Below are 12,500 nucleotides of genomic sequence, written 5' to 3'. Positions count from 1 at the left end.
TATTTCCGATGGCTATTTGAATGTATGTGAGGAAGGAGATGCCCAGGAAGAAGCCTTGCAGGCCTTTGTGTTTGGAAGTGTAATGCTTTCTGTGTGTATGCAGGGGGTGGCTCATGCCTTCACCACTCCTGGGCTTCCTTTTCTTTCAAGTAGAGGAGAGACAGCATAGCACAGGAGCTTCCTTTAGTGTCATAGCTTCTTCCATGTGGTGTTGGGGCTCAGAGCGAAGCTGAATGCCTGGTAAGGCAGGCAGCCTACCTGGTGAGGTAGCCCTGTGGTCCAGAAGTAAAATTTATTATATGTGTGTTGGAAATTTTATTAGAAAGCAAGAGTATTACTTCAGCACACACAGTGCTGGGGATTGAACTCAAGACCTCAAGCTTGAGAGTCCAGAGCTTTATCCACTGAACCACTTCCCAGGTGGCCTGTATATGTGTACTTGACCGTTTAGAAAAATACTTTTTTTTCGTTGCATTTAGCTTTATTGTGATCCAGATCTTTTTTTTTTTTTTTTTTAAATGCACTGAAGTTTTCTGACCACTCTGTTGCAAAGAGTCTAGGCTCAGGTGATGGTTAGCACTTTTAGTGGTGAAGTATTTTTTAGACTTAATTGCTATTGGATTTTTTAAAAAAAGAACTTATTTATTTATTCATGAGAAAGATAGGAGAAGACCAGTCATCACTCTGGTACACTCTGGTGCTGGGGATTGAACTGAGGACTACTTCATGGTTGAGAATCCAGTGCTTTATCCACTGCACCATCTCCTGGACCACCAGCTGCATTCTTTTATTGTTGTGGTTATTGTTATTGATGTCGTTGTTGGATAGGACAGAGAAATGGAGAGAGGAGGGGAAGACAGAGAGAGAGAAAGATAGCCACCTGCAGACTTCACCACCTGTGAAGTGACCCCCCTGCAGGTAGGGAGCTGGGGGCACGAACCAGGACCCTTACCCTGTCCTTGTGCTTCTTGCCATGTGTACTTAACCCATTGCACTACCGCCTACCCCTTGCATTCTTTATAGTAATAAACTGTAGTGTAAGGTTGACATCCCTGGGAAACCAAAACATTTGTGCGACTCATTGAAGATACTTGCTTTATTGTGGTATGGAGCTGAACATGCCATTACTCAGAGGTATGCATGTATATATAAGAGATTTTATTTATTTATGAGAAAGATAGGAGAAAGGAAGGACCAGCATCACTCTGGCACATGTGCTGCTGGGGATCGAACTCGGGACCTCATGCTTGAGAGTCCAAAGCTTTACCACTGCGCCACCTTCTGACCACTGCGCATATGTATATACTTAAGAGTAGTTTTTACCTAGTTTCTCTCAGTGGTGACATTTTGAAAGATTTTATTTATTCATGAAGAATGACAGGAGAGAGAAAAAGAATCAGGCATCACTGGTATATGTGTTGCTGGGGATTGAACTCAGGACCTCATGCTTGAGAGTCCAATGCTTTCTTCACTGCACCACCTCCCAGACTCCTGTGCTTTTATTTTTTAGAGTTTGCTGTACAGCTTATTTCAGTGCAAAGGACAGTGTTCTGATATTATTATTATTGGGTTTAATGATTTACAGTAAATAGCAACTGTTGTTACATGTGTAAAATTCCAGTTTTCTGCAGAACATTCTCACTCCCATCGTAGGTCCTCCAGGACCTGAAAGATCCCTGTACCTGACAGTGTTCTTGATTCAGATGAAAAGATATCATTTACTCAAACCATATTTCAGTCTTTTTTTTTCCTTTTGCTGTGTTAGTCTTTTTTTTTTTTTTTTTTTTTTTTAACCAGAGCACAGCTCTGGCTTATGGAAGGTGGGGGATTGAACCTGGGACTTTGAAGCCTCAGGCATGAGAGTCTGTTTTCTTTCTTTTTTTGTTAAAGATTTTATTTTTTAAATGAGAAAGATAGAAAGAGAGAGAGAGAGCCAGACATCACCCTGGTACCTGTGCTGCCAGGGATTGAACTCGGTACCTCATGCTTGAAAGTCCAGTGCTTTATCCACTGTGCCACCTTCTGGACCACGAGAGTCTGTTTTCATGACCATTATGCTATCTACTCCCGTCCCCATATTTCAGTCATTTGAAAGCTCTGGTAGTTTGAATTCTTTGCTGTGGACAATCTGAGGCAGTTGCTTAATTGCTGACTCAGAATTTGGAGGTGAAAAGACAAAAATGAACAACATCCTTTGTTCTTTTGTAGATGAAGGGAGAAGATGAAGAAGAGAACAATCTGGAAGTACGAGAAACCAAAATTAAGGGGAAAAGGTAAGCTGACAGGCAGCCAGAAGCAGACTTGCCCTTTACAGTGTCAAGGCTGGAGTCAGAAGCTAGTGAGTAGAGTTGTTTAGAAAATAACTTAGTGTGGGAGTCGGGCAGTAGCGCAGCGGGTTAAGTGCACATGGCACAAAGTGCAAGGACCGGTGTAAGGATCCCGGTTTGAGCCCCCGGCTCCCCACCTGCAGGGAAGTCACTTCACAGGCGGTGAAGCAGGTCTGTAGGTGTCTATCTTTCTCTCTCCCTCTCTGTCTTCCCCTCCTCTCTATTTCTTTCTGTCCTATCTGGCAACAACAACTTCAATAACAATGATAATAATAACCATAATGATAAAAACGAGGGTAAAAAAAAGGAGATAACATATAAAAAGGAAAAGAAAAAAAAATTTAGTGTGTAAGAGGCCATCAGTTAATATAGTGAGTGGGAGTAAGCTACTGCCTGTCATGTCATGTCATGATCACTGATTCTAAAATTGGATGCCCCTAACAGTAGCTGTTAGTTTTGCGACATAGTAGTTGCTTTCCATAAGACATGAGGTCTTTCTAGTCTCTGTGGGTATTATCTCCTCTCAGGACAGGGAGGAACCTAGCTCTAAGCTGTTTGCTCAGCAGATATCTTTCCTCCGTGGATGGCCACCATCTGAGGAGCAGACCACTCCTTCCCCCACCTTACTTCTGACACCTGTGCTCAGGATGTCAGAGCATTAAAGTAATGCTTCTTTGTAGAAGGGATGCTTTTTATTTTTTTACTACCAGAATTATTGCTTGGTGCCTGCATGACTCCACTGCCTTGCCCTCTTTTTTTACCAGAGCACTGCTCAGCTCTGACTTATGGTGGTATGGGGGACTGAACCTGGGACTTTAGAGCCTCAGGCATGAGGCATGAGAGTCTCTTTGCATAGCCATTATGCTGTACCCTCTCCCCCTGACCCCCCCCCCCCCCCCCCACGGTCATCACTGGGATTTGGTGCCTGTGTGACAAATCCACCACTCCTGGTGGCCAATTTTTTCCTTTTTTTTTTTTTTTCCCTTATTTTATTTGATAGGACAGAGAAATCAGGAGAGAAACAGAGAGACAGACAGACAGACAGACAGACACAGACACCTTCAGCCCTGCTTCACTGCTTGTGAAACTTTCCCCCTGAAGGTGGGGAGCAGAGCCTTGAACCTGTGTCATTATGCATGGTAATGTGTTCGTTAAACTGGGTGCACCACTCCCTGGCTCCCCTAATTTTTTTTTTAATCCATATTTACTTGTTGGATAGACATAGCCAGAAATCAAGAGGGAAGAGAGTAATAGAGAGGGAGAGAGGGGGCCTGGCTATAGTGCAAAGCTCAAGGAACCGCACAAGGATCCTGGTTCAAGCCCCTGACTCCCTATCTGCAAGGGGGTTGCTTCACAGGTGGAAAAGCAGATGTGCAGGTGTCTGTCTTCCTTTCCTCTCCTCTCTTGATTTCTCTTTCCTATCTAATAACAATAACAAGGGCAACAAAATGGAAAAAGTGGCCTCCAGGAGCAGTGGATTCATAGTGCAGGCACCGAGCCCCAGCAGTAACCATGGGGGCAAAAAAAGAGAATGAGACAGAGAGACACCTGCTTTACCACTCACAAAGCTTCTCCCTGCAGGTGGGGACCCAGGGCTTGAACCTGGGTTCTTGCACATTGTAACGTGTGCTCAGCAAGGTGAGCCACCACCCAGCCCTCATGAGAACCCCGGCTCCCCACCTGGCTTGTTTGCATGGCAGACCAGGTGTGTAAAGTCCACATGAGCTGCTTTTGCTGGCCCCAGTGGTACATAATTCAACATGGATTCATGAAGCCATTTGTAGACTTAATTTCAATTAATTAGTTAATTATTACTATTATTTTTTACCAGAGCATTGCTCAACTCTGGGTTAATGGTGGTGCAGGGGATTGAACCTGGGGCTTCAGAGTCTCAGGCATAAGGGTTTGTTTCCACCACCTGCTCTACCTCCCTTTATTTTTTGTAGTTCTGGAAAGCAAATGCGGGGTGCAGCCTATTGTTTGAATTGATTGATTAACTTTCACCAAAGCACTGCTTGGCTTATGGTGGTGCTGGGGATTGAGTCTGGGGCCTTTGGTGCTGCAGAGATGAAAGTCTTTTTGCATATCCATTATGTACAGTTTCCTCAACTCCCTATTGTTTTTAGAATGAGAGAGAGGATGAGACAGGGAGAAGAAGACAATGGAGCCTCTGTGCCTGCTCCTTGTTGCTCCCATATTGTGGTGGGGATTGAACCCAGAGCCTCATGCACATGAGGCAGCCACAGTACTGCGGATCCATCTCCCTAGCCTGTACACCCCCCATCTTTATCTATTTTTTTTATAGGGGATTTACTTTGTTTTTTTATATTTTTTTATTTATTGGATAGAGATAGCCGGAAATTGAGAGGGAAGGGGGTGATAGGAAGGAAGAAAGACAGAGACACCTGCAGCCCTGCTTTACCACTTGAAGCAGGTCTGCAGGTGTCTATCTTTCTCTCCCCTCCTCTCTCTTCCCCATCTCTCTCCATTTTCCCACCTGCAGGGGGAAAGCTTTGCAAGTGGTGAAGCTCTGCTGCAGGTGTCTCTCTGTCTCTCTCCCTGTTACCCCCTCCCTTTCGACATCTGGCTGTCTCTATCCAATACATAAAGCTAATAAAAAATTAAAAAAAAAAATAAGGAGTCGGGTGGTAGCGCAGCGGGTTAAGCGCAGGTGGCGCTATGCACAAGGACCAGCAGAAGGATCCCTGTTCGAGCCTCCGGCTCCCCACCTGCAGAGGAGTCGCTTCACAGGCGGTGAAGCAGGTCTGCAGGTGTCTGTCTTTCTCTCCCCCTCTCTGTCTTCCCCTCCCCTCTCCATTTCTCTCTGTCCTATCCAACAACAATGACATCAATAATAACTACAACAATAAAACAACAAGGGCCACAAAAGGAATAAATAAATAAATTAAAAAAAGAAAAGAAAAGAAAAGAAAACTCTTCTGTGCCGTGGGTAGGGCTCCAGACCCATGTTCTTGAGGCCCTGAATCTACTCCCAGGGCCACATGTGCAAAAATGATGGCCTGAGTCTCTTCCTTTACTGTCTTGTATTAGTAAATAAATATTTTAAAACATCCTTTAATTCTCCTGTCTTATTTTCTTCCAGTGGGAGGTTCTTCACAGTCAAGCTCCCAGTTGCTCTCGATCCAGGGGCCAAGGTCTCAGTCATTGTGGAAACAGTCTACACCCATGTGCTTCAGCCATATCCAACCCAGATCACCCAGTCAGAGAAGCAGTTTGTGGTGTTTGAGGGGAACCATTATTTCTACTCTCCCTACCCCACAAAGACACAAACAATGCGTGTGAAGCTCGCCTCCCGCAATGTAGAGAGCTACACCAAGCTGGGCAACCCCACACGCTCTGAGGACCTTCTGGATTATGGACCATTCAGAGATGTCCCTGCTTACAGTCAGGTAGGCTCACAAGGGCGTCTCACCTGTCTGATTCAGAGACTGTCTTTTGGGTGACAGTGTTGGGGGAGAGAGGCAGACACCGGCAGCACTCCTTTTACCTCTTGCAAAGTTTCCCTCTGCAGATGGGGACTGGGGGCTTGAACTTGGGCCTTCATACATGGTAATGTGCATTTTACCCAGCCCTAGTCTATCTTCTCCAAATATAAATAAATAGGTGTATAAGACCCCGTGATTTAATATCTATAGTTTGTTTACCAAATTTCCTGTGCTCGGAAATTTGATGCCTAAACATGGTGGTATGGGGCATTGAACCTGTAGCCTTAGACATAACATTTTTTGCATAATCTGTATGCTTTCTCCTTGGCCTAGTTCCCTTTTTTCTGTTTATTTATTTATTTAAAATTCTTTTATTCTCCTTGGCCTAGTTCCCTTTTTTCTGTTTATTTATTTATTTAAAATTCTTTTATTCTCTTTATTTATTTATTGGATAGAGACAGAAATGGAGATGGGAGAGGCAGAGAGACACCTGCAGCCCTGCTTCACCACTTGCAAAGCTTTCCCCTTGCAGGTGGGGGCCGGGGGCTCGAACCTAGATCCTTGCCCATTGTAGCATGTGCACTCAACCCGTTGTGCCACCACCTGGCCCCCTTTTTTCTATTTAAAGATATAACACTCATTTTTATTTATTTATTTTTTTACCAGAGCACTGTTCAGCTCTGGCTTATGATTGTGTGTGTGTGTGTGTAGGGGGAGGAGATTGAACCTGGGACTTTGGAGCCTCAGGCATGAGAGTCTGTTTGCATAACCATTATGTTATCTACCCTCCGCCCTTTTTTTTTTTTTTAAACCAGAACACTGTTCAGCTCTGGCTTATGGTGGTGTGGGAGATTGAACCTAGGAGCTCTGAAGCCTCAGGCTAGAGCGTCCAATGTTCATTACTTTGCATAGAACATTTTGATAAGTTTTTTTTTTCAGGCTAACTTTTTAAAAAAAACTTTAAAAATCTTTATTTATTGGATAGACACAGACAGAAATTGAGATAGAAGGGGGGTGATAGAGAGACACCTGCAGCCCTGCAGGTGGGGGCTGGGCACTTGAACCTGGGTCCTTGAGCACTGTAACGTGCACTCCACCAGGTACGCCACCACCCAGCCCCCACACTAACTTTCTGAAGCAAAATATTTCATGTATATATATTTTATTTTAATGAGAGAGAGAGATACAAGAGAAAGATAGAAAAAACAGAACATTTCTTAGCTCTGATTTGACTTATGGTGGTACTGGGGATTGAACCTGGAACCATTGAGAAGCAAAAAATTCCAAGTTAAAGCATGTTGCCAGTTTCCCTATTTGCTGTCAGTATAGGCATTACTTTCAGATATTGGAAGCTTGGCTCCAGACCACCACAATAAAGCGAGTACTACAATAAACGAAGTCATACAACATGATTTTTGCTTTTGTTACCCAACTCAAATGTCTTCATTAGATTTTACATTTTCTAGTCTAGTTTTTCTTTTAATTTCCGATTCTTCTCTCTTTTTTTCCTTTGACAATTTAAGGCTTATTTTAAAACTGAAAATTGTAGTTCTTGAGGGGGCCAGGTGGTGGTACATCTGATAAAGTGTACACAATACAGTGCACAAGGACACAGGTTCAAGCCTCCGGTTCCCATTTGCAGGGGGAAAGCCTTATGAGTGGTGAAGTAGAACTTCAGGTGTCTCTGTCTGTCTCCTGTATCTCTCTCCCCCTCTCAATTTCTCTGTCTCTATCCAATAATGAAAGAAGATAAAAAAATATAAAGGATTTCTTGAAGGTCATTGTAGAAATTTGGCATTCAAAGTGAGAAAGTAGAAATAATCTAAAACTATCTTTAAATTTTTATTTATTTATTTGAGAGAACCAGAGCATCACTTTGACATGAACAATACTGGGGATTAAACTTGGGGCCTCTTGAGAGTCCAGTGCTCTATCTACTGCACCATCTTCCGGTCGCTAAAATTGTTTCCTTTCTGTGTTGAGATTCTCATATCTTTCTTTTTTTTCTTTTTTTTTTTGCCAGAGCACTGATGGTGCGGGCAATTAAACTGGGGACCTTGGAGCCTCAGGCATGAGAGTCTTTCTGCATAACCATTATTCTATCTACCCCTGCTGATTCTCATGTATTTCATTCTCGGGTTCTCTTACTCGCAGGATTGCTTTTCAAGAGTAAGTTGAGTGTAGAAGTCGCTTCTTTTTGTTGTTGAGTCAGCACCTTGTGCTCACATGATTTCTGTGCTCTTAGACTGGCTTTTCCTGTTCAGATAGAAAGACAGATACCTTAATACCAGAGCTTTCCCTGGTGCCATAGCACTTCCATGTGGTACTTGGGTTTGAACCTGGGCCATGTGCCCTGCAGGGTTCGAGGCCTGCCTGATGAGTATGTGTTTTGGAAATAAAAGTGATCCACAGTTTTGCTTAGTCCAGTTTAAAATAATCATGCCATATATTTTATCTGTATATTTAAATCATGACCATATCCATATCATTAAAACTTCCCAGGAGACGTCATTTTCCAGTGCTGCGTACTTTAGATGGGTAATTTAACCTCCTGTTGCTGATGTGGGAAACCTCGAACCACTTGCTTCTTTCCTCTCCAGGATGCTTTGAAAGTACACTACGAGAACAACAGCCCTTTCCTGACCATCACCAGCATGACCCGAGTGATTGAGGTGTCTCACTGGGGTAACATTGCTGTGGAGGAGAACGTGGACTTGAAGCACACGGGAGCTGTACTTAAGGGGCCTTTTTCACGCTATGATTACCAGAGACAGCCAGACAGCGGCATATCCTCCATCCGTTCCTTTAAGGTATGAGCCATCTGCTCCTGCACGCATGGGCCAGAACTCATTTTAGCTGCTCATAAACACTTTTTTGGAGTTGGTCATCGATGTTCAAGTAGTTGAGTGATGGAAACCCCAGAAAGGTTGAAAAAGATCTTCCCATGTTTTCTCTGACAATTTCTATTTATTTCTTATTTGTCATCATTGGGCTTTACTGCTCTGGGTTGACTTACTCTGATTGAAAGACAAGAGATAGAGAAGGGAAGACACTAGCACTCCTGAGGCTTCCCCTGCTGTGGTTAGGGGGCCACGCTCAAACCCAGCTCATCCTCCCTGTTTTACTAGCTACTTTGCAGGCCCTTACAGTTTTTTTTTTTTTTTTTTTTTTAATTTTTAAAAATCTATGTTTGGGGGTTGGGCAGTAGCAAAGTGGGTTAAGTGCACATGGCACAAAGCATAAGGACCAGAGCAAGGATCCCGGTTCAAACTTGGTTCCCCACCAGCAGTGGGGGTGTGGGGGCTCTGCTTCACAAGCGGTGAAGCAGGTCTGCAGGTGTCTTTCTGTCCCCCTCTGTCTTCCCTTCCTCTCTCGAGTTCTCTCTGTCCTGTCCAACAACGACAGCAATAATGATAAACAACAAGGGCAACAAAAAGGAAAAAATAGCCTCCCGGAGCTGTGGATTCGTTTTGCAGGCACCGAGTCCCAGCGATAACCCTGGAGGCAACGTGTGTGTTACGGGGACTGGGCAGTGGTGCACAGGTTAAGCACACGTGGTGCGAAGGGTAAGGACTCACATAATGACTCAGCTCAAGACCCCAGCTCCCCACCTGCAGGGGGGTCGCTTCACAAGTGGTGAAGCAGGTCTGCAGGTATCTGTCTTTCTCTCTTCCTCTGCTCTTTTAGTTTCTCTATGTTCTATCCAAAAAAAGTTGAAAAAAAAATGGCCCCAAGAGCAATGGATTCGTAGTGCAGGCACAAAGTCCCAGTGATAACTCTGGAGAAAAAAAAATCTATATAGATACAGCTATAGATATCTAGGTATACTTTTTATCAGAGCACTGCTCAGCTCTGGTTTATGGTGGTGCTGGGGAGTGAACCTGGGACCTTGGAGCCTGAGGCATGAAAGTCTGGGGCTGGGAATAGACAGCATAACTGTTATGCAAAGAGACTCTTATGCCTGAGGTTCCAAAGACCCAGAGTCAATTTCTGCACTACCATAAGCTGGAGCTGAGCAGTGCTCTGGTTAAAGGAGGAAACAAACAAACAAACAAAAAGCACTTGTATAACCATTAAGCCCTGGCCCTTATGGTTATATGTGAAGTAATTTTCTAGGGGCTGGGTGGTGGTGCTTGTGGCAGAGTACACATCATCATGCTCAAGGGCCCAGGTTCAGCTGCTTTGTTCTCCCCTACAGGAGGGAAGCTTCTGTTGTCTGTCTCTCGCGTCCCCCTCCTTTTTCCTCTTTATTTTTTTATTTTTTATTTTTTTTTTACCCTCCAGGGTTATTGCTGGGCTTGGTGCCTGCACCATGAATCCACCGCTCCTGGAGGCCATTCCCCCCCCCTTTTTTTTTGCTGCCCTTGTTGTAGCCTCGTTGTGGTTATTATTATTGCCATGTTGATGTTGTTCATTGTTGGATAGGACAGAGAGAAATGGAGAGAGGAGGGGAAGACAGAGGGAGAGAAAGATAGACACCTGCAGACCTGCTTCACCGCCCATGAAGTGACTCCTCTGCAGGTGGGGAGCCGGGGGCTCGAACTGGGATCTTCACGCCGGTCCCTGCGCTTTGCTCCACATGCGCTTAACCCACTGCGCCACCGCCCGACCCCCTTTCCTCTTTATTTTTATTGGGTAGACAGAAATTGAAAGGAATGGGGAGACAGAGAGGGAGAGGGAGAGAACAGACACTTGCAGCCCTGCTTTACCACTCGTGCAGCTGTCCCTCCACAGGTGGGGAGGGAGCAGGGGTTCCTGGCTCCCCCTTTCTAATAAAAATAAAAACAATAAGTCTAATAATAAATAATAAATTAATAAAAATCGTTAAAAAATTAAAAAGTTTTGTTTTTAAGCAGAGCACTGCTCAGCTCTGGCTTATTGTGGTGCAGGGGATTATACGTAGGACTTTAGAGCTGCAGGTATGCGTGTCTCTGCATAGCCATCATGCTGTTGCCCCATCCAAAACTTTCTGTTGATTTATTGATTGACCAGAAGGCCTCTCAGCTCTGACTGTTGGTGATGCCAGAGATAGAACCCGGGACTTTAGTGTCAGTCTGTGTTCAATCACCTTGGTCCTATAATGCAGGTTTTCTTTATTTTTTGGTTGGGATTTTACTGCTCCAGACTACTTCAGATAGTAAGGGAGAACCATAGACTGAAGTTTCCTTTAGTGTCAGGGAGGACAAACTTGACTGGAATGGCTAAACAAGGGCACTGTCCTGCTGAATTGTCTTCCCAATCCCCTATAATGCTGTTTTCTGAAAAATATTTGGGGCTGGTAAAGCACCTCAGCCGGATAGTGTCTTGCTTAGCCATTTGTGACCCAGGGCCAGGCTGCAGGGGAGGATATTTGGGTAATATGGTGTCTTTCTCTGTCTCTATCGTTTTCTTCTTTTGTTGCCCTTTTTTTTTTAATGTTGTATTGTTGTCGTCGTTGTTGGATAGGACAGAGAGAAATGGAGAGAGGAGAGGAAGACAGAGAGGGGGAGAGAAAGACAGACACCTGCAGACCTGCTTCACCGCCTGTGAAGCGACTCCCCTGCAGGTGGGGAGCTAGGGGCTCAAACTGGGATCCTTACGCCGGTCCTTGCGCTTTGCACCACGTGTGCTTAACCCGCTGCGCTACAGCCTGACCCCCTTGCTGTCTGTCTCTCTTTCTTTCCTTTCTGTCTCCCTCCCCTCCCCTCCCCTCCCCTCCCCTCCCCTCCCCTCCCCTCCCCTCCCCTCCTCTCTCTTTCCTCCCACTCTTTCTCTCTCTCTCTCCCTCCCTCTTTCTTTTTTTTTTTTTGCCTCTAGGGTTATCACTGGGGTTTGGTGCCTGCAACACAAATTCACTGCTCCTGGAGGCTATTTTTTCCCTTTTGTTGTCCTTGTTTTATCATTGTGGTTATTATTGTTGTTGTTATTGATGTCATCGTTGTTGGATAGGACAGAGAGAAATGGAGAGAGGAGGGAAGACATGGGGGAGAGAAAGACAGACACCTGCAGACCTGCTTCACCGCTTGTGAAGCGACTCCCCTGCAGGTGGGGAGCTGGGGGCTCGAACTGGGATCCTTACACCAGTCCTTGCGCTTTACGCCATGTGTGCTTAACCCGCTGTGCTACTGCCGGACTCCCTCTCCTATTTTTCTCATTAATAAATAAAATTAAAAAATATATTTATATATATTGGGAGTCGGCCAGTAGCGCAGCCAGTTAAGCGCATGCAGCACAAAGCACAAGGACCAGCGTAAGGATCCCGGTTTGAGCCCCCACTCCCCACCTGCAGGGAAGTCGTTTCACAGGTGGTGAAGCAGGTCGAGAGGTGCCTGTCTTTCTCTCCCCCTCTCTGTCTTCCCCTCTTCTCTCCATTTCTCTCTGTCCTATCTAACAATGATGACATCAGTAACAACAACAACTGCAACAAAGGAATAAACAAATACTAATTTTTTTAAAAAAAATTTATATATATAAAAGAGAAATATACTTTTCGTAGTGCAGTGCCCTTCATGTGGTATTATAGTCATTTATCCTGGGTTCAGTCCCTAGAACCACTGTAAACCAGAGCTGAGTAGTGCTTTGGTGGAAAAAAAAAATTCAGTTTTTTTTTTTTGCTTTATAAATGAAACCTTGTAAACACTTTTTAAAAAATTAATTAATTAATTTATTTTCCTTTTTGTTGCCCTTGTTGTTTAACATTGTTGTGGTTATTAATGTCGTCGTTGTTGGATAGGACAGAGAGAAATGG

General features: G+C 44.5%; 1 protein-coding gene across 1 annotated transcript in view; it reads left to right on the top strand.

The window, feature by feature from the left end:
- Window positions 1–12,500, top strand: part of RPN1 (ribophorin I) — a 25,343-nt gene that overhangs the window by 3,225 nt on the left and 9,618 nt on the right. The window contains exons 2-4 of the mRNA XM_060180889.1: window positions 2,209–2,273; window positions 5,431–5,737; window positions 8,374–8,583. Coding sequence (XP_060036872.1) covers window positions 2,209–2,273; window positions 5,431–5,737; window positions 8,374–8,583 — 582 coding nt within the window. The remainder of the gene's footprint in view (window positions 1–2,208; window positions 2,274–5,430; window positions 5,738–8,373; window positions 8,584–12,500) is intronic.

Source organism: Erinaceus europaeus, chromosome 21 (assembly GCF_950295315.1).
Source record: "Erinaceus europaeus chromosome 21, mEriEur2.1, whole genome shotgun sequence".
Lineage (NCBI taxonomy): Eukaryota > Metazoa > Chordata > Mammalia > Eulipotyphla > Erinaceidae > Erinaceus > Erinaceus europaeus.
Note: the sequence above shows the minus strand (reverse complement) of the source record. Positions and strands in the feature narration are given on the sequence as shown.